Source organism: Falco biarmicus, chromosome 11 (genome assembly GCF_023638135.1).
Source record: "Falco biarmicus isolate bFalBia1 chromosome 11, bFalBia1.pri, whole genome shotgun sequence".
In the NCBI taxonomy this organism is placed as follows: domain Eukaryota; kingdom Metazoa; phylum Chordata; class Aves; order Falconiformes; family Falconidae; genus Falco; species Falco biarmicus.
The window spans coordinates 32,234,654-32,257,140 of NC_079298.1; the positions used below are offsets into that span (position 1 = coordinate 32,234,654).

Consider the following 22,487-nt stretch of genomic DNA (forward strand, 5'->3'; position numbering starts at 1 on the left):
CAGAGGACACATGCTCAAGCAAGCATGGGATCTTTTAAACAGCAAACCACAAAGCTGAACCTGTATCACAGGGCCAGTCTTCCCCAGACACTGAGTCACAGCAATGAATGGAACAGACGCATGACAGTTAGTCAGACAGGAAGATGGCCATGCCTTAAGGTACCTTTGATGGAACGGCTGGCCCTCCGTCAGGATCCAGTGACCTCAGCCAGATATATGAGCTGGCCTCAGCTTATATAACTACAGAAAGTATTTATAACATCAAATATTCACAATTCCCTCGCCTTCTGACCATGTTCATGCAAATACAGTTCACATGCAGCTACACATGAAGTTTCAAGCGTCTGCATTATTACATCGCTAGGGTTTTTGAGGCAAGGCTTTCCACTGCAGAAAGCTAAGGTTTTTTTTATAGGACAGGAGTTGTTCGACTCCTTGTGTTTTGTAGTTAAAAAGATTTACTTCTAAGTTCTCATAAAATTCATTCCAAATTCCAAGCAAGAACTCTGAATTCAAGAGCAACTCGCTGATTACGGTGGAAAGACTGAGACAGACAGTATGGTTAGAGGGAGCAGTGCAAACAGACCTGAGACCTTCTACCTCTGCTGCTAGCTGGCTGCAAGCCATCTTTCTCTAGGACCTCCACAGCAGCTCAAATCCTGCCTATAGAAGTGTCAGAGACCAGTTCAACCTCTGCAGGTCAGTAATTATCTTTTAAGCTTCAATAAATGTAGTTGCTGTTGGTTGGTATTACTACTGGACTAAGACAGTAAAACATCCCTCAACCTTCAGAAAGGCTGCCTGAAATTCAAATTTACTCAGGAAAATAATCTGGAAGAGAGCAATAGATCTGTAAGTCATCAGCATAGGAATGGTCACTTAATTTATGGTAGTCCAAAACAAGCATAGGTGAGAAGAGGATGAAAGAAAGTTCACTGAAGACTTCCAGAAAGGGAGGAGCACCCTCCTGAAAAATATGCTCAGAGTTCATGGAAGAATGGTTTCTAGGGAGCTCAAGGTCCAGATGGCAGATTAAAAAACATCTAGAGAAGAACTGACGGAGAACAGTTTGGAATTTGGGATAAGAGGAATTGCTAAAATAGAAGAAGGGAACGCACTTGGAGAGAAAGTTTTCACACTACTTCCCTTGAAAACGTCTAAGAAAGTCCAGTTCAGAAAGAGTGAAATCTGATCAAGAGTCTCTGGAGCCAAAAGGCAGGTGAGCTTCTTGGAGAAGTCAAGTCGAACTCAAGGAACCAATTTGATTCAGGAGAACCAAAGTACAAGAGGGTCTGTAGGTGCGCAGGGAAAAATCAGTGGGAGTGGCACGGGGGGATCTTGGAGACAGACCCCCCTCTTATGCAAAGACCTGTCTCCACCCCTCGTCACTGTTAGGTCCTTAACGCTCCAGAGATTTTCCTCAAATGACTAGTCACTCCTCCAAAAGTTTTCCTTGCTCTTTCCTCACTACTTTACCCTCACATCTACCCAGGCTCTCCGGTAGCCTCTTGTGAGAGGCTTTGTCAAGAGCCATATATTTATGACCTGCTCGGTCCTAAGTCCCTTCTGTGCTGGACAATAATATACATTGCGCGTAGGACACTCGATGATGCGGTAGAACCTACTGTTTACGGAGAAACAAGCTTAAATCGAAAACGAAGGACAGTCTTGAACCAGCCTTCAGTCTGTACCAGAGCCTCACAGAAGTTCAGAACCAGCTTCATACCTCACAGCGTTGGCACCAGAGCCAAAGCAACACCCCTTTCCCCCTGAACCTCCGCAGCAACCCCCTGATACAACATTTCCAGATGGTGCCACCTCTTGTGTCCATGGATGGAGAAAAACTGTGAGAATGGAGCAAAACGCAAGCTTTTGATGAAAACAGTCACCCAGATCACCCCTCCATATAGGTCCTTGTGAGCCATCGGGAGTGGTCTGAAAAGAACACGTGTGGCTGAAGCACTTGCTGTAGTAAGATGACTGTCAGGCTGAGCCTTGGAAGTGATTTCTGGAAGCTGAAGAAATAAATTTCATGGAGATTTGCCTTCCTCAACAGGCAAATATAGCAATAAGCTATTGAAAAAACAGTCCTGAAACTCATTGAGGGAGGGAAACTGGCAAAAAAGAACTTTAAAACAGGTCTTTAACAGCCGTGTAAAACTTTAAAGGCTTAAACATCACGCACTTGTAAAAGCAGAAGGTCTAGGTCTGCTGTGCAGGTGTCAGGAGTAATTATTTCCAGTTACTTACTGAGAAACACTTTAGATGTTTTGACTGCAAAGTGTAAAGAACTTTGCCAGAAAACTCTGACATTGAAGAAGTGGAGGGAGCGGCAGGAAAAAGAGAGACAGCAGGAACAGGAGCAAACACACAATACATTTACATTCTGGTGAAGCAGCTGCCATTTGGACTGTTTGGTAGCCTGCCAGGGATGATGACCTTAAAGGTCTGCCTTGAATTCACCGAAGCCAGGGAGAACCTTGCCTCTAGCAGGTAGTAAGCCAATTTATAAAAACATAGTTTAATTTGCTAGTCATCCTCACATTTGCAACTGGATTCAGAAGCGGCCAGTGCTCACTACCTGGTCAGCTCTGGACTCATTCGAACCTGGAGCCGCAGCTCTGAAATCACTGATACTCCTGGTTTACCTGTTTGTCTTTACATGCTGCAAAGTGAAGTTCACCATTTCCAGGATCCTGAAAGCTAGACCAAGAAGGTCCCCAGAGAAGCCAAATGTGAGTCTAAACCCCTCTCCAGAGCCTGTGCTGATGGTGAACCTGCAGCTCTCCCCAAGCTCTCTGTCCCACTGCCTTCACCATTAAATTTTCTCATGACAACCTGGAAGCCCCTTGTCAGGGCGTGACCTCACCACCTTTCCCACATGGACATGGGGAACAGGCGGCTCCTTTCCTCACAGCAGCAGCTATTGGTACACCCAAAGCCTGTTATCATAACCTCCTTATCAAACATCCTCAATATGGAGCCAAATCATGGCTGCCTCTTTTTGCAAAGTCAACCAAGAGAGAGGAAAACCAACAACCCTGAGACCACATGAGGGGGGTTACTTACTTACCCAGGTGACTAAGGGCCTCTTTATCCCACGGCCAAGTGGCAGCACCAGCCAACTCTTCCCTCACCGAACTGGCAAAGTAAATGTTGAGGAAGTGGGTGCTGTTCAGCTGCAGTGCCTCCTTCAGCTCCTTCACGCTCATGTACGCCCTGCGAGGACAAGGGAGAGGAGATAGTCAGCATAGACTTCAACAGACCAAAGAGGAAAAGCAGGAGCCACCCACAGATAGCCTGGAAAGGGTGCAGCAGACCTGGACGCCCCATTCTCAACTCTCTGAAGCCAACAGTGTTGTGTAAAGCATGGCAAATTCAGCAAGTTCCAAGACTATGTCCTATGACACTACTAATTCTGCTCTGTAAGGTGCAAGTTCTGCTAGTGGGAGGTTTGAGTGGGAGGCAGTCATGCAAATCTTAGTAACTACAGCAGCTTTCTTGATGAGTTCTACTCTTAGAGAAGGTTTTCCAACAATGGGGAGAGAAAATATCCCAGAGAATAGCATAAAAGGAGCAAAAAATGGGAGGAGACACAATGAGAGAAGGAAGGAAAGGCAGAGGTCAGTCCTGCTAGGAAAAGAGAAGGGGTTTGGCATCAGAACAGCGGAATGTGGGGGAGGGGAAAAGTGCATTTTCCTCAAGGTGTTGGGAAAGAGAAAGAAATCTAGAACTCCAGCAGGTTCCAACAAGGGCTTTCAGGGCTCATCCCTGATACAGGGCAGGGCAGGAACGGACATCAAAACCTTCCTCTTGGGAGAAGGGAGGGTTTTCCAACAGGGGCCAAGAAGTCTCTTCTCCAGCTTCTCTAGTCTGTCCAGAGCAGCTCACAACCACAGCCCTCCACTAGAACTCCTCCCCCAAGACAACCAGTATGCCAGAAGTGGCAGTGCATGGCAAGAACAAGGGTCCCTGCCGGGCACAGGCACATAACACACCAAGAAACATGCTGCCTCGCCCCATCCCTGTGTATTGTAGAAGGAAGAGCATGAGCAAAAGGTATCTCTGACTTTGCTCCAAGGAATGTCTCTTCCAGCTCTGCTCAAAACAGACCTTTGAGAAGAGCACTGTCTGGGTCCCCCCAGCACTGAGCCAGCAGCAGGACCCTCTTCACGTGAATCTGTCTCTCTGCACGGGATCTGAATCCTCTCTGAGAGGAGGTCTGGGATGTCTGCAGGAGCCAGGGCAGGGGAGCACAGGAGATCCCAAAATAAGCTTGAAGGGGAGAGGGGGACATCTCTGGAGATCCATCAAAGGGCATGGTTAGTGTGAAAAGCCTCCTAACACTGCTGGCTGTCTCCTCCCATCTCCAGAGCTGGGAATAAAGCGTTGCAGGAACAGAAAAAAATACTGGAATGAGGATATCCAAGACATCCGTTTCTGAAGGGCACAGGGAGGTAACGGGCTGGGAGAGGTGAGTAGGCAACAGGCATTGCAGCAGAGTAGTAACACCTGTGAGTGTGTCTGGGTATCCATGAAATTACCCTCACAAAGCGGTGTGTGTCTCAGCACTTGGAGGAAAAAAAAAATCAACACAGCAGCCAGGAAATTTAGGTTTCACTCTCTCCCCTGCGTGGTTGTTTCTGCACAGGTCAGAGGTCTATAGCAGATTCACTAGTACACCAACAGTCCCAGTGTTGATCTTTAGGGAGTTCATGTCCTCAGCAGTATAAAACAATCAGCTTCTAACTTAATAATAACAGTAATAACGCCAGTAATAATAATAGTGGGATTGTAGGGCCTTGGGCTGTGCTGCAAAAGCCAGATACTCTTTTAAATCAAGTACTACCATTTCCACCATCAGTACCATTAACCTCATGGGCTGAGACAGGATTCGGACAGGTAGCCCTGGAAGACACTGTATCTAAGCCTTCAGAATCTGAGGACCATGGCCCATGGTTTGTGAGGCCATTAATTTAAGAGATTCTAAGCAAGGAAAACACTCATGGAAAGGCTTCAAATACATCACTGTGGAATGACGATGGAAACGCACTATTGTGGAAATATGTCATAAGAATGACTAAACCTACAGCATGAGGCCAACAGCAACATTAAGGTGGTGGAAAGCATTTCACTTATTCCCATGCTTCCAGGAGCAATTGGCATCTTCGAGCTGCACGGAGAGATTCTGAAGGGGAACGCGATCATTTCTTTACACTGGGCTAGCTGTCAGGCACACCCACTATATTTGAATGAGCAGCGTCTGTAAAAGTGGTGGCCAGTAGCACATTCCTCACTACGTTGGGTCATGAAAGGAAGGACAAAGACCCAAGCACGGGCTAAGGGAAAAAGGTGCATTCTCATCAGAGATGTGAAGTGAGAAGGGAAACCAACGAGAGATGCGCAAGTAAACTGTTTGCGATGGCAAGATCCCTAGTCAAGTTGTACCAAGAAACTTGTTTAGAAAAAGAGAGGTTGCTACAGTAAATGGAAAAGGAGGAGGAAAAAGTGGAAAAAATAGAGGAGCAGGATTCCAGAAGTAGACTAGAGCAGGACAGCATGAGCAACAGAGCTTGGTAAACCCAAAGGTTGCTTCTCTGGATCTGAAACAGCAGAGACTTTCAGAAGCCACTGCTGACTTGGGAGGTGTCAGATAATCAGGATCTGCTGACTCCCTCTTCTCTACCAGTCAGCCCCACTAGGCCATCCTGGGCTGAAGACATCTCACCTACCTTTTCTCAGCGACAAAGCAACTCTGAAACTTCAGCTACTTTAGAAAAATCTTGGCTGGACTATATGGCAGAATTTAAGGGAGAGATGAGATGACCAGCTTGTCTTCACCAGGCCCTGAGATCTCCCACCACAAAGCAGCATTCCCAGAACATTTTCCTCAGCCACATCAGCTTGCTGAGAGAAAACTCTCTCAACCGGAAACGGCAAATGAGGAGAACATGATCTCCTCCTGTGATGTCTCGCCTGAGCATCCCAGACACGCGCCACGCTGACGCCATCCCTTCAACCCAACCAAGACGGGAGCAGGCCGGGAGGAATAGATAGGGAGAAGAATAAATAAACCTGAAGGACATATTTGTGGCATGACTCGGAAGGAAGAGAAGCAAAAGTTTCATAGAAATAGAGCATAAGGAGGGGGAAGGGGGAGAAAAAGTCTCCTTCATGCACCAGAGCTGCTCGGGGGACAGACTTAAAAATAACGTTGATTCCTGACCTATGATATCTTGGAAAAATAGCCCCAAACCCGTCCAGGCTGTCCAAATTCCGAGAGCTGACGTCAGCCCTATTCAGAGGGATATTCCCGCCGCCCCTCTTCTGGAGACATGATGTTTTTCTGGCTGTCGCCTGCTAGTCCCTTGACACTAGCAACATTTTTTGTCAACCCTTAATTATAAATAACCGTAATTTCCTCCATTGAGAGATTTGCATGGTTCAAGGCCGTGTCGGGGTAGAGGGAGCAGTTCCAGCATGGAGAGATGCTTAGATGAGTTGGATGGAGAAGGAGAGGAAAGGACCTCAATTTCACCCACTACGCCATGGAAAGCACAAACATCCTGCCGGTGTCCCCGAAAACACGAGCAAGACAAAAACAGCTCTAGAATGGGCAACTCCAATTCCCCTCAATCCACATTTCCCACTGGCACCCTTAGCTTAGACAAGGAGCATGTAATTGGCGTCTTTGCCTGTTGCTTACTGCCAAGGTTATGCTCTCCCTCTTCTTCAGCACTTCTGTGATCTTCCCCAGGGGGAAGGCAGAGCAGCCTTCGGTCTCCACAAACAGCTTAAATGACAGCCCTCTCCACTGCTCCTCAAATAGCTTCCCAATGCCTACAAGACCAGAGTATTCCAAACTAGGTGGTATTTACAGCAGGGTGAGCACTGCAAGCCAACACAAAAACACAAGGAAGGCCAGAAGAACACATGAAGGTACAGCTATCAGTTGAGAAGAAAAAAAAAAAAAAAAAAAACCAACCTCACACAAACAACCCCAAAGAATAGGGCAGAGAATAGAAGAGAGACAGAAAAGGACCATCAGGTTTGCCAGGTTCAAAGCAAATTATTTTCCCAAGAGCATCCAAAACTCACTGGTGAGCAGCCAGCTGCATGGTAACAACACTTGGACCTAGGGAGTATTTGAACCCCTGGGAGAGTGGAGTTTGCAAGAAGAGTATGTGCAATAGTAGAGAGAGATTAGGGGTGGGAGGGCTACAAACTGCCATTATTAGAGATGGATGTGGGCATGAACACCATCTGAAATGATGGCATTTGAGGGAATGACTCCAGATATGACAGCCTCCCTCACGACAGGTGCTTGCCTGTGATATTGTTGACTTAAAGTTCTGCCAAATGACACTAGCTGACTATCTAAGGCAGGCTTAGGCCCCACGCTGTGTACTATTTTACTTGTGAGACTCACGGTTGACAGAAAGCAAGATGGGAAAGCAGCAGCATGGTGGAGCCACACTGATGCTTGCGGGGTCCCGGTGCTGGGTCAAGAACACGTGGCTCTGTATGGGACATAAGGATGTGCTGTCATTGTGTGACATTTCTTACTATCAAAAAAGGAAAGGAAAGCGAAGTCCAGCAGCTTCATCAACCATGTCACCAGAAACTAGTGGAATTAGACTTATAACCACAGATGGAGAGGATCTTCACAGGCTATCAACTCTGACCCCCTTGTTCAAAACACGTTTAATTAAATCAGGTTGCTCAAGGCCATGTCCAGCTGAGGCCTGAACAGCTACAAGGTTTCCCAACCTCTCTTGGCAACCTGTGGTACTTAACCACCCTCATGGGAAAAAAAAAAATAATAGTATCCTGATGTCCAATACAAATTTCTCATGTTTCAGACTGAGGACAGGAAGCAATGGACACAGTCTTCTCAAAGCCCTGCCCCACCTTCTCTGCGTCATCCCATCATATCAAAGGGAAGAGTCGTCAAATAGCTATAGCTTTGCATGGAAAACTACTGCTGCGCTAGACCTTACCACACTAAGGTCTAAAGACCCAAAGCTTTCTTTCCAAGCAATTGAAAAATCATGCTCCATCCACGATCCCAGGCCTCTGTGTACAACTCTCACATCCCTTTCTCATGTGTTTCCTTGGGGGAGACAGCATCTTTCTACTCATGGTTGTAAGTTAGGCTCTGAGCTGACTTGGTCAAAGGAGAAAACCTGACATACTCTGTAGAGACAGAGTTGTTGCTACTTTTCCAGGCAGCAATTTCTGGCAGCAGCAACAGGACCACTACTGGTGCATAGGTGGGAGAGAGGTGGGATTTGCTAATCTGTGGGGCAGTAGAATGGACAGCCAAGCTGTAACGCAAGCCTGATGTGGTTTAAGGTGGGAGAAGAAGAAAGCAGCAGCACTTTTTAGTGACAGCCATATCACAACAGGAAGCCTTGGGGCCACAAAAGTGGCCATTACCGGCAAAAGATGGCACTTCCAAACTAAAAGCAAGGCCAGCATGTACCCCACAGCACGATAAATCAAACTGAATTCTCTGGGTATTGCAAAGGATGCAGTGTGTAATGCCACAGGAATTCCACTGCAACTCAAAAATAGGAGTCTTTTCCCTGTAGACATATCAGAGGGGATGTGGGAGTGGGGCTGGGTGGAAGCTGTCCAAGTGCCCTCCGTGGACAGCTGGAAAATACTTGAGACCCTGCCAGCTCCAGCTAGCCATACAGCCTAGTGAAGTCACAGGGGATTCCTGGCTCTTCTTTCATGCCTTTCAACCACCACAAGGGAATTCCTCTTCCTACTCCCCCAAAACTCTGTTTGACAAACAAGGAGTCCCTCAGACTTCCCAGGAATGAGCACCAGCCTGCCAATAACATTTTTGTGTGTGGACAACATTACTCCAAGGCTGCAAAGGGTTAATGCAATGTGCAGCAACCTTGCTACTGAGGCAGCAGCCACAAGCCCAAGAGCCACAACTCAATCCATGAAGACAGGTGCTGAATCAGGCGGCACAGATATTTTCAGAGAACAGACTCTCTAAAGTCTCCTCATCATCAGCAAAGAGAGATACTCCTCCAGATAGCGAGCCAAAGTGAACATCATCCAATTTACCCCACCAAAGGGCTCCTCTCCATGGTGACTCTTTAGGGGGGGGAGTGTCTAAAGATATAACCCTCCAGACTTGTGCTCACTGCTTGCATACATGAATCATCCTGGCTAGAATTTGTGAACCCTCTTCCCTGTTCCCATCACACAAATTCCCAGGTGGTGCTCAGCCTTGCCTCCTTTCTGCCCCGCCGCAGGCGGACAAAGCCCACTAGCACAGGATGAGCAGGACATGGTACCAACTTGGTGCAGCACACAACCCAAGATGGATTTCTCTGTCTGCCTCCAGACTGGGATGGTGGGTCTTGTAACCGCAGCTGCCTGCCACTCTGGGTTTACCTGCCCTGAAGTTTCTGGCATTAATGCAGCTGGGGCAGGGGATGGTGTATTTTTAGCCAAAAGCTTAAGTCCTTCTGTACTTGTTAAGACTACTTGCATCCCCATGACCATGGTCTAGGAGCTCTGACTCCAGTCCAGCACTATGCTGGTATGCCACAAACATCATTGCCAGCATCATGACAAGTTGGCAAGGCAGCAACATCCAATGACTCTCACCTGGCCAGGCTCTGGTAACACAGCCAGATGCAAAACACATGCAAGAGGTGAAGTGAAGGCTGAGGAACAACCAGACATTCCCCTGGGACTACAGGAGGCACAACACTGCTGGAATAATAGCCTCTGCAGTCCTCAGGAGTCTCTCATCATCTTCACTGCGTGGTGGACTCCAGCCAAAGAGCATTTGGGTACACGAGGGACAAGGGCATCATGCATCTCCTGGACATGCCTGCAAAAACCCACCTCCGAGGCACTGACAGCATGAGTAAAAAAACAGCAGCCATCACTGGCAGCACTGCTTAAGAGACACTTTAAAATTTGCATGAGTCACCTAGTATCAAGATATCAAAGAGGGTGACAGGACAAAACACTCCAACGCAAGGGCTTTCAGCATCAGGCGTTTCCCTTATGCATGAACAATTCCTGTGGGCTTCAGAGATAACCCTCAGTCTCCGTGTGGGAGGTGCATTTGGTTTTGGGACTGAAGCAGTAGCAGATGCTGCAGGGTCAGGGAGTTGCACTGGCAAAGCTGCAGATGGGATCAAAGAGACGAGTTGTGGTTTGAGGCTGTGACCCTTCCATATAGATTTACTGGGGAAAGGGACCAAGAAGGCTGCAGATCTAGCACGCAGCAGGCAAGCTCCCAGTTTCATCAGATGGTAGTAAGCAACTTCTTGAGGTCAGATTTGGGAAAGAAAGACAATAACATTAGCGTGAGACCAGAAAGCCCTGCAGGGCATTTTGCCCTGAGATAGACTGAAGAATAAATGCTGCTAACAATGGCATGGCCCAGATATTCCTGGAAATGTTCACTAAAAAGTTATTCATTAAATCATCACTGAACTAGCCAAAGGCAACGCTATTTTAGACCTGGTTTGGGTAAGCAGCGTAGAAATTACGGAAGAGCTGAAAGAAAACTTTGCCAGAACTAATAATGAGTTGATTCAGATTAATTTAAACGGAGGCATGAACACAGGTCTTGAACTAAGAATTGAAAACCAGGGCTGACCAGCAGACATGACCAGACTGCCAGACAGAATGGGGTGAAATGGGAATGCCCTGAAATCAAGCTGACTTCTGTGGGGAGGAATAAAAAAAAAAAAAAAAAAAGACAGACAAAGAAAAAAAAGTAGAAGACCCTTTTACAAATAAAAAAGAGCAGAAAAAGGAAAGAGCAGATCTGCTGAACAGGGAAGGTGGAGCTGAAGCTTAGTGTACTTGAGATGCATCCCTGGACAGGATTAACATGGTCTCCAGCTTTATTCAAGATTGTGAGGCAAAATTCAAGTTCCCTTTTTGTGGGGTGGAAGAAGATTAAAAGCATAGTACTGGAGTGGAGCTCAAGAAAAAGGCAAAAAGAGGTGGCAGCAGCTGGGTGGGAGCTGAAGTGCCACTTGGACTGGGTGGGAGGGTGAACTGCCGGGGAGGTGGCAGCGAGTCCCAGTTCTGAAAGGGGCAGGATGTAGGGATACAGAAAAAGGGGCAAAAAGCAGTTTGGTTTGGAGGTCGGTAGCAGATGCCTACTGTAAGATCCCACTTGGAGACAACCCCTCAGATCTTAACATAGAGGCATTCAAGAGGGCTTCCACAATCACCATAGTTGATTTCTATACATCCAAAGTTCTTCTTAACGTAGAGTGAAGCCACAGTCGGGCATCAGTGAGTTGTCTTTGCATCTCATACCATGCCAGGGGACTTGGCTTTGAAAATCCATGTTAATTCCTCCCCACCAGCCTGCTCAGAGACTGTTTGCTTTCCTGCCACACGTTGCTTTCCTCTCTGGATCTTGTTAGAGCTCCATTGATGATTTACGTACAGGGCAAGAGAGCAGTGACCAGTTTTAAGGCTCTTTGCACATGGCACACTGATACTCATGTTTTGAGAGTTGCACCAAGGATGGTCACTCCATTTGTGTTGAATACATGAGGGTCTCAGGAGAGGTTTACCCCAAGCCATACTCTTGCTGCATGATGGGCATCCTCAGGACACCCATACCAATGGGTGCACACCCCCTCGCAGATCTTCTGACCTCACCTTCCAATACTATCTTCAGATACAGCCTCCTCTCGTGACTTCTTTCTGGAGGTTTTGCAAATTTGAGGTTTATTTTGGTGGTGCTCCAGCATCTGTATCATCAGCCACCCCTGAGATCTCTGGCCAGTGCCACAAGAGTGCGGAGCTCCCTCCTCTGAAGGAACAGGGATGTTCAGCAACAATTCCTTCAGCACAGATTAATCACGTGCACATCAGATGCTTGGATCATTGAAAAATCACTGGGTTTGTGACTTTTGTGCCCTGCTGCCTTACTGCCTCACTCAGCTATTCGCTGCCATGCATACAATGGGCACCACAGCTTGTCCAGCCCTAGGACATCTTAGGGGGAGGTAAGGTTTTTGAGAACCACTCATTTTGACCCAGGCACCAGAACTTTGTCCAAGTTGCATTTCAGTTTTCAAAAAAAATTCTGATGGTTATGCTTACTTGATAGACCTATAGACTCTCCTGAGGTCCTGGAGGAGCCCGTCCCATACTGCAGAAAGCACCAAGCCCAACCACCAATGATTCTAAATGGTCAAACGGTCTTGGTGCCCAACGCAGAAGCCATTACATTATGATCTCAGGATAAAGTCCCACAGCATTTGCTCTAGGGATAGATGTCTACACTCTCCCCAGGGACAGGAACCCACATGTTCCCCTTCACCTGCCTCTAATTAAATTCCTTTAAGAAGGGGGAACAAATCCACCACATTGCCTCCTCCATTCCCATCATAAATAACCACTCAACATCACCACATTGCTGGAAAGGAAGGGGCATCTATTCACGGTGGCCTCACCAGAGGAAGCATCTAGACATGGCCCCACAGCACAGACATCATCCCCAGCAAGAAAGGGCTTGGAGAGTGACAGGGCAGCAGGAAGAGAGACCGCTGGGCTGGGATCAGTGCACACGGCAGAGAAACCCCGGGCTGTGGGAGGGAGCAGAGGGCTGCAGTGAAGCTGATTGAAGGAGGCATGAAGGAAGACAAACAAGGGAAGCATGGCCTCTGGCTCGGCAGGGTCTACCTGACCTCTCTTCCAAGGGGCCACAGCAGCTTTCAGCCGACGCCAGCAGCCAGCCCGCATCCTGAGCGGTGCTGCTGTCTGGTGCAGACGGTGAGCAGCAAAGCCCTAATCGGAAAGGACAGCTGGATCGCAAAGCTCCTCCTGTGCTTCTTTGCCAAGATGTGGGAGCCAGGGCCGGGACTCTTTTCTTCTGCACTGCTGTTCCCCCATCCTCGGTGCATGCCCTGAAAACTAGAGCTGCTCTCACAGGGGACAACCGCCAACTGATGGGTCCCAGCCCTCTGGGTCACCTCCTGAGGTGAAGCTGCCAGAGCTGTAACCCACCATATCACCAGTGCTCAGCAGGGGCACACAGGACCCCTTTGCTGTGCAGTATATTTTAGGACTGGCACAGCTCTCGCCTCCCATGCTCGGAAGGCACCACCAGCAATGCTGCTGTGGGGCCGTCCACTCTTCCCACCCCTTCTCCTCCATATTGTCAAGCCCCTGCTCGCCAGCCCTCTATCTCGAGCTACTTCTTACCCAGAGGCAACCTGCAGAGATGCCCTGCCATCCCACCACATTCACACCCCCACAGCCTTATTTGGGGTCCACCACAACACCAGCAGCCTCAAAGGGCTTCCTTCCCAGGGCAGAGAGACTAGGACCTCATCTGTGCAAGGTCACCTTCCCAACAGCTTCCCTCATACAAACACAGAGCTGTAACATCCCTGTGTAATTCAACATGGAAAACCCTTGTGCCACCAGGAACAGACCCACAAATTCAATTTCTTACATTTCTGACATTACAAAATCATTTCTTACAGCACTTCAGCCCTAAAGCATCATTTGGTTCTGCCAAACAACCAAAGCCTGTACACACTTGAAAGTTAATACAAAATAAACCAAATGTTTCCCAAAAAGCTCCCACAGGAGGCTGGCTGTGAGCTTCTGTTAACACTACTGATTCACCCCATGAACCTTCCTTTTATCCCCTCAGGGAGGACAAATCCATGCAAGTCCCATAAACTTCCTGGCTTATGTGACAATTCTTGTGTTGCTTAAGCATAATGGGCCATCAGCTTTCCCCTGGGATAAATTTGTCCCGGCAATCTGCGTTTTAGTGCTCTACATCTTGGGGGAGTTGATAGCATTTGGGGGTTTTTTTAATGGGAGTCGGTAGCCATGATCAATTGTAAAAGCTCTATTTCCACGGAAATGGGTATTTAATAGATTTTTGAAAATGGTGGTTATTGACCCAATGGGCCTTAATGGCTTAAAAACCATCTGATTGTAGTATGTAAGAGTAAATGCGTATGATTTTCAAATGCGTACTGGAATAGGTAGTAAAAACCCTTTTAAATTGCAGGGACCTGGTCAGTAGGGAGTTTCCATTTGCTTGTTTGGCCTTTCTATTTGTATCAGAGTGAATCATGGCCACGTCTTCCTCAGAGAGGCTTACCGTTCCCTCACGGGTGAGATCATCTTAACACACACGACCCACCTGAGACCCATCAAGGTGCAGGGATGTCTTTCATTAGACTGGGCAGTGATGTAGAGTCAAGCTTCCAGAGCGGCAGGGCTCCCAGCTGCTCTCACGGTGGGAGCAGAGGACACATGGACCAACTTATGCTCCATGGATGATGCACCCCCACTGACCCCAGGGAGAGCTCCGTGGGAGCTGAAAAGCCACGTGTGCCTCAGACTCCTGGGTTTCAACTCAACCTACTGGGTGCCCAGTTGACAATCCTACAGAGGAGTGCCCAGGCAGAAATCTGTGCTTATCCTGGGGTTAGTGCACACACCCCAAAAACATCAATAGGAGTGAACTCCAAAGGAATGTGCTAATTACTAAGAAGTAACCCCAGCAGCAACGAACAGACTAAACACTGGTATTTATTTCATGGTGTCTGAGTCCTGACTAAACACACCCCCACCACTAAGACACATATTTAGGGTTATCAACCCCACCAACTCTCCAAGGTCTACAAAGGCTGTAGTTATTCCCCACCTCTGCCCATCACAGGGGCAACTCCCCTCCTCTGGCTGCCTTTTTCATGAGGAACACAGATGCCCAAGATTTTTATCTGTTTGAAACCAGACTGTGGGTTCAGGCATTGCAAAGTGGAGATCCCAAGCCATGCATGTGCAGGACAGCAAGGCTCAGTACACGCCACTGCCATAGAATAAGCCAGACAAAAATCGAGGACCAAAACCTCCCAGATTTTGAAGGGACATCTGTCTTCCCACTCCTTCTTAATTTCCCCTTCCAAAACCCAACGAAGCAGGAATTAGAGTTCAGAGCCACAGCCTGTTGCTTCTCTTCATCAGTGGAATAAGCAAAGGAGACAAATATTGCAGGTCAGCGCCTGCTTCCACCCCAGCGAGGTGTCCCTCACTGCCATCCCCAAGTACAAGTAGGTCCATAACACAGCGTCCCACCTGCTTGCAGCAGCACTCACCTCCACCCCCTGGACCCCAAGGGCACACGAGGAAGGAGCAATGCTGCTGAACAAGTGTAGGCTCTGAGGGCAAACCCCAGGGCTTGTGCTTGCCTGGGTGACAGGACCCTGCCCAGCTGGGCTTTCCAGCTGTGCCCAGCACTGACCCCTCACTCTCAGGAGGCACAAAGGAGGCTCAGACCACCACAGTGGCCTCAGAAAATGCATCATCATTCCCGCAGAGCACATGCCTGGACATCTGAAAGACCTAGCAGTGTTCCTAGCCAGTCAGGAAGCTACTGCACATCTACAAGGGCTGCAAGAAGACAGGAGCTGCCATCACAAGACATCATGCCTGAAAACAGGGAAACAGCAGTGCTTAGGGGAAGTTGATGGGAAGAATTCAAAAGCAGCAGAATTAAAGATCCAGTTTTGAACCATTTAGGGGAAGGAGCAGAGCCCCGCCAGGGAGAAAGGCAGCAGAGGAGCAGCTTGGGGAAGGAGTGGAGCCCAGCATTGCCCTGGGTGGCTGAGCTCCAAAGCCCAGCACAGGCAGCATCCCAGCTCCAGCGCACATCGCCATGCTTTGAAGCAGCTATCCACTGCGCAGGGCAAGCACTCGCCTTCTTTTGACAGTGTAGGTGCTGGCTGGTGAGACACTGGCATTGCACAGAACATGTGTGAGAGATGTCAAATGAGAAGCGCTGGGGGAAATGGAGAAACGTGTTTGCAGCCCCTTGCAGGTTTGCAAGGCAGAACTCAGCAGTGGCACGTTATTCTAGAGCAGGCTCCAAGCTAAACAAAGCCAGTTATGGTTTACTTTATGCCTGGATTGTTTATTTCAAAGCAAAATCAAAGACATCCCAGGCCAGGACCAAACCTTACAGCACTTTTTAGCTGTCTATGGTTGCATAGATAAGCCCTGTCCCGCCTAACCCACAAGAGTAGACCTGTAAATCAGCTTCTCTTACTTTTTGCAGCAAAGTTACAAAACAACATTCCAGGTTTCGGGAAGTCTTAAGGTCTCTGCAAACAAGCCAGTGCCCCAGGAGCCAGATTTCATTGACATTTTTTATAGCGCGTTTCATAATCTGCTGAGGAAAGGTAGAGGAGGTAACAGCGGTGGGTGCAGCGCTCCTGGCCTCCCCCAGCACTGTGTGGGCTTCACACGGCTGAGCAGCCTCAGTGCCAGGAAGCTCAGCAAAGCACCCCAGACAAAAGGGAACTGCATAAATGAGAGCACAATTTTTAACCTTGCATTTAGCCAGGACTAAGCAGCTTCATCTCCTTTCATTAAATGCCTCTCTTCCTCATCCAGGGACCAGGAGGCAGGAGGCCAGAGCCCCAGCATCAATGGCAGCACCTCATTGCTGCATAACTGCAAGGCAAGATGTCCCAGACTTCTGTGCCTCAGTTTCCCAATCTGAAGACCTAGGATTATCATTGACCACAACACAGGCAGGTGTTTGCAAACATCTTAGATGACATGACCTTTGCCGTGCAGGGTTTTGAAAGAAGCCTAGTCAAGTTAAGCACCCACATCCCACTGCTGTTCGATGGAAAATAAGCATCCAGGTTTCATCAGGTGCCTCCTCCTTTCCCACCCACCTCCCACAGCATCCTCCATAGGACAGATCTCACAGAGCTGGTGGGAAAGAGGGAGAGCTGTGGACTGGATGAGCGTGGTGAAGATGACCCTGCAGCACATGCACCAGCGAGGATGTGCTACACTACTAACGAAAGCTCCAGCCAAGGAGCTGGCAACGATGCACATCACCACCAGTATCATCGTCAGCGCTAGGTCTCGAGAGACAGAGTGCATGTGGAGCTCTGTGCTAGGACCGGTTGAGGCTGGAGAGAAACATGGACTAACTTGTAGCAGGAGACAGCTCGGTCCCCTCCAGAAAGAAGGCATGGCTGGTACAGAGGGGCAAGACCACAAACTGGTTTCTACATGCATGGGGGCTGCAGAGCCCCTAGCTTGAGCTGAACTCCAAAAATTGTTCTGGTGCCCACCAAGTACCAAGCAAAGGTCAGTCTCTTCTTCATCCAGCCTCCCTGACTAGCAGGGTAGCAGGAAAGGAAAGACGGGCACTGCAAGGCTGGGGAAGGATGAGTGATGCGGGCGGCAATGGGCACGCCCATCCATCAGTGGGGCAGTATGGGCTGGCAGAAGACCAGGCTGCCACCCTTCCAGTCTCTGACCTGCCTCATCTGTTCAGACTGGAATCTGCTGGGCACTGGCAGAAGGACCCTTTAAAAGGGCTGACAACAGTGGATCGATTTGCTGAGCAGGAATGATGCTCCCAGGGGCATTAAGCTAACAGTGCCTAGCTCTGCAGGGGGAACCATGCAGCCCTGTGGTCAATAACCCCACCTCAGGCACTCTTCACTGTGGTGGGAACATCCAGTCTTGCTAAAAGATCCAGAACTTTGCTAATTCACCCTGGACTTCTCACCAAAGGAGAAAAACTTGCAGCCTTGATATCAGTCAGGAAAGGGATCGAGACAGAGAAAAGGAGGAAAAGAAATCTAATCAAGCCAAAATCTCTCCACTGCTTTTTATGTATTTTTTTTTCTTTTAAGGGGAAAAACCAAGTCCCAAGCCTCCAACTTATTTTTAGGTCCAGGCAATTGGGTGTCCCAGTCGGAGCGCGGTGCGCACAAGCCAGCATTCTAAAAATGCCTTCCTCGTGGATATAAAAAGGACGTGAGATAATTTATTGGGGAAGTTTTGTAATGTAACGATCATACACTAACCACAAATAAAAGAAAAAAAATCCGAGGCTTTCTCTGGTCCCCAGTACAACCCTTGGCAGGCAACAGTCGCAAAGGGTGAGCATCCTTGCCCTCCCCCAAAGCCTCCCAGCAATGTCCCATGCCTCACACCATCCTGGTGAGTTTGGGCTCTGCTGGCCCCATCCCCCCTCGCCCCATCACCCTCTGCAAAGGGGCAATTTGATTTCCTAAATAATGGTGGTGGCTGGGCCAAGGAAAACTAAAAGCAGTATGTTCACTTAATGACTCCAATGGCCGCAGCTCAGCCTGCCAACCCAAACGGGGATTAAATCATCCCAGAGACCCCGTCAATGCCAAGATGACGGTGTCCCACCGGCTGGCTGCCGAGCCTCTCACCACCCTGCCGTTTCGGTTCCTGGGGTCTCGCTAGCCAGGCCAGAGTCTTGGCTGGCATCCTCCATCCATGGGCAAGGGTACAGTCGGACAAGGAGGAGCCCTGGGGAGGGATGAACATCAAGACAAAGAGCGACACTCCCCCAGCCATCAAACACATGCTGTTCCTTCACAATTGCCACCCTGATACAATCGGCCCCCCTCAAGTGAGCCCCCAAGGCAGTGGTGTTTGCTAGAACAATAGCTCACATCTGGGACAGCTGTTTTCCCCGAAAGCACCCAGGCTGCCTACAGCCACTGGGCAGGGATCGTCTCCCCTCATCCACACACAGATTGTGCTCTCCCTCTCCTGAGAGGACATGGTCACCCCTGGGGGGACCTGGCAGGTTCCTTGAGGAACACTCTGCCTGGCAGCTCCATCCCCACAGGAAGGCTTGCAGGAGCCAGCAAAACTCATCCTCCAGGAGAGGCTTATTGAAAATTAACTCCCGAGTCTTCTACCTTGGGAAGAAAAGGAACCAATTACTGGAGATTTTCTTTTCTACATTCAGCACCCCAACATGCATGGAAAAAGATTTGGGCACATCAGCAGTATGCTGCAGCTCGCTACACAGAGCAAGCTGCGTTGACTAGCACCAACCACCCCTTGGACCTGGACACCTGTACATCCTCATGCTCCTCTGCTTCCTGGGGTAACATGAGAGAACTCTGGTCCCACCAGGAGCCATTGTGCTGAGCCCTCTACTTTTGACTAGTGTCCCCAAAACCTTGCATAGTCCCTTGGATGGCTGCACCTTGGTGTCACCTCCACCCTGGAAAGCAGTCCCTCTAGGCTGATGCCATTTTAGAGGGGCCAAGTCATACCCTGATCTTGCCACATGTGCCCTAGAGAGTGTGCCTCCATGCTGGAGCTCCCATCACCACCTCCTCTGCCACTCCCAACCTTCTCCTCATAGACCTCTCATCATTCGAGATTCCAGCCCACAACTACCCTTTCCTTTTATCTATCAACCCACCCTGGAAAGGTTAGAAACTCCCTCTCTCACCCCTTCATGAGATGAAAAGCACTAAAGAGGCCTTTGGAGTACCCAGCTCATAGACTCATTTATAATAACGTTTGAGAGATGCAAGGGACACAAGGACAGACAAGTGCATCAGATGGAAGGAAAGGAGCAGCCTTCACAGCAAGCAAGGAAACAGAAAGAAAAAATAGGACTATTAAGCAAACAAAATATATCTTGCAGGGACAGCAAAGGCAGCAGCCAGAGGCCAAGGTGGGCAGTTCCCCAGCAGCATAAATGCAAACATGCTGCAGAGCTGGCCAGGTCCACAGTGCAGGCACGGTCTCACCACCCTGAGTCCTGCCTCTTGGAGCAAAATCCCACTGCTGATATGACCTTTGGCACAAAGCAAAAGACGCTTACTATGGAGTAATCCATGCCAAATACCCTCCAACCTACTTTGAGAAAGTCAAATGCAAATTTGGAGTCTTTGTCTCCAGGCTAGGACACTGGGCAAGCTGAGTCACCGAGAGACAAATTCATAGAATCATGGAATGGTTTGGTTCGGAAGGGACCTTCAAGATCGTGCAGTTCCAGCCCCCTTGCCATGGGGACACACACCTTCCACTAAACATAGCCTCCAAGTCCCAACATGAGCAAGCAACTTAGTAGACATCCTGCCAACCCAACAATCCTTTCCATCTTTGCCAAGTATTGAAAGCAGCAATCAATGGGAAAGCTCAGAAAGATTGGGCTTTCCTACAAGTAAAGAATAAGGGGTTTTTAGGAGCTCCAATCCAACCACTCTCATGAAACTTTAAAGCATCCACCAAGAAACCATCAGACTCCATCAAAAATCCCTGTTTGTTACTGCACCTCCCCAGTCCCAGCAGGTCTACTAGAGAGAAGCAATAAGCCCAGAAACCAGTGAACCCACCACTTTGGTGTCCCTAGAGGACCCATACCCTCATCACCACACTTACAAGCCCTAAGACCTGAGTCCAACGCTAGAGGCTTGGTCCTTTGGGAACACGAAGCCAATATTTGGGTACAGGCCAGGGGGATTCCAAGAGGTGGCAGAGAGCGCCAAAGCTCCAATCCTGAGCAGGGGCATCTCTTAACTATGCTTTCCTTGTAGGAGCATTAGGCAAGCAAATAGTCTCTTCCACACCACACTTGTGAGTTAGATGGTTTGCAGATAACACACCCTCTCCAATCCATCCTTCAAGTGACCAACAACCACAAGCAACAAATTAAGGTGTTTGCAGACACCTACCCATTGAATCTGTGCTCTGCAACAGTGTTAGAGACCTCAGGTTTTATCCCCAGGGCTTATAATTTTGAAGTGACATCACACATACCTGCCCTCTTTTATAGTGAGAAAGATCTGCTGAGGTTTCCTGTAGCAAGAAAAGGTGGAAAGGAAGTGAGCAGCTAATTTGGATGTTGTTTTACCATCTGGTTGGGATTAAAGCCTGGGCAGGTCAGCTATTGCCCCAAGATACCATCCTGCTCTCAAACTGACACCTGCTATGCTATCAGTACAACCACATTCAGCTGAACACCTCCTGACAATGGGCTGCTCCAGTGCTGAAGAACAGCTCGGAGTGATTTGTTCATCCTCGGGGGTTGTCCACAAAGGACACTCAGTGAGGTTAATCTGGACTGGCTTTTGAAGACACCACTTAAACAGCAGAGGCTCCCAAGCAGCTTTAACCCAATTAAGCATCCTTCCCTTAGGACGGGAGGCCAGCTAAGCTTGCATTAAAGCCCATCAAGTGTCTTGTTAATCAGGTACTCTTTAATATCACAGCTGTGGTCATCCCTGTGGAGGCCACCAAGGGGCTGGAAACGCCTTGTCATTTTTCACCTCCTTTTGTCACTTGGGTGTTTTCTGCCATTACTTTGGGTACTGAGATGAAAGGCTCAGCTCTCCACTTTGCTCTCCAGGCTCTTCTCCAGTTTTTCTCTTCGCATTAACTGTGTCACACACCAGACTCTCATTGACTAACTGCCGGAGGGGGACCCTCACTGGGTGTTAATTGCTGTTAATGAGCTGTTGCTGCTTTCCTTCCAAGAGCACCAATTACAACAGCACTCAGGCAGTGCAAGAAGATGCATGTCTGCAGCAAATCAAGGCAAATTTTACTCCAGACCCTGGCATTACACTACCAGAAACTCCTGGAAAATGCTTGAAATCAGGAGGAGACTGGGTGAAGGATGACAGCAGGCAGCTCTCCTGCCACTGCCTGGCCCCTTGTTCTTCATGTGGTGGGTCAGGGCGAATAAGAAGTCCCTGACTTGCTTCCTATGGCTCCTGTTGTGGTGCCTTGCGGGGATGTCTACACTCAGCTGCTCACCTGAGCTCTCCCTCGAGTCTCCCTCACCCACAAGAACACAGCCCCACTGGTGGATTGTACACAGGGGTGGTGGCCCAGCTGGCTTAGAGCATAGTGGGACTTGTGTCCCACATGCTACTAAAGGAGGTGCAAGAATGACTCAACGAGATGGCTTGATGGTCTGGGTGTTGTGCACAGAAACGCCGCCATCATTTCACAATCATTTCCTACCCCAGAGCTGGGGGCAGCTCCTACCTCAGCTGCAGCGGGGTCTATCCCTACCAGAGCTTTATAATTCTTCCTTCCCAAGCCCATTTCCCTCGCCTGCTAAGCATGGGCGAGGGTATACACTAGCACGAAGTGTGGCCCTAGAAGTATGCTGAGATGTCCACCAGCTAAGAAGCACTAGAGCTACTGCTGTTCCTAAGGCTTCTCACTCCGGTTGGCCTTTCCCAAAGCTGCAGCCCAAGGAAAGGAGATTTTAAATGAGGGATGTGCTAAGATGGTAAAAGCTTTTGCATGAGCACTTAAGGTCATGTGAGTTAAGACAAGGTATCGAGACCCTTCACCAAAACAAACTGAATCTGTTTACAATGCTAGTAAGAAATTGCGCAGGGTCTCACTCTTCCTCGTTTGGATTATTTTCAGCTGTATTAAGAAACATTTGCATCCAAACCACTCTTCCTGAGAGCCTGGAAATGAAATACAGCAGAACTGATCTACTCCATGAAAACAGATCCCAACATTTTTGTCTTGCCACCTTGATCTGAAAGGAGATCTGGAGAGCGCTGTCTGCAGTGGGGTTTCCCTCTCCCTCGGCTCTCCCAGATCTGCAGCTCCCTCCTGGGCTCTGAAACACAGGTCTGCCACAGCTATGAAAAAGCACAGGCATCTCG

At 48.8% G+C, this 22,487-nt stretch overlaps 1 protein-coding gene across 1 annotated transcript in view; it reads right to left on the bottom strand.

The window, feature by feature from the left end:
- Window positions 1-22,487, bottom strand: part of PAPPA2 (pappalysin 2) — a 96,507-nt gene that overhangs the window by 63,900 nt on the left and 10,120 nt on the right. The window contains exon 3 of the mRNA XM_056356672.1: window positions 3,074-3,219. Coding sequence (XP_056212647.1) covers window positions 3,074-3,219 — 146 coding nt within the window. The remainder of the gene's footprint in view (window positions 1-3,073; window positions 3,220-22,487) is intronic.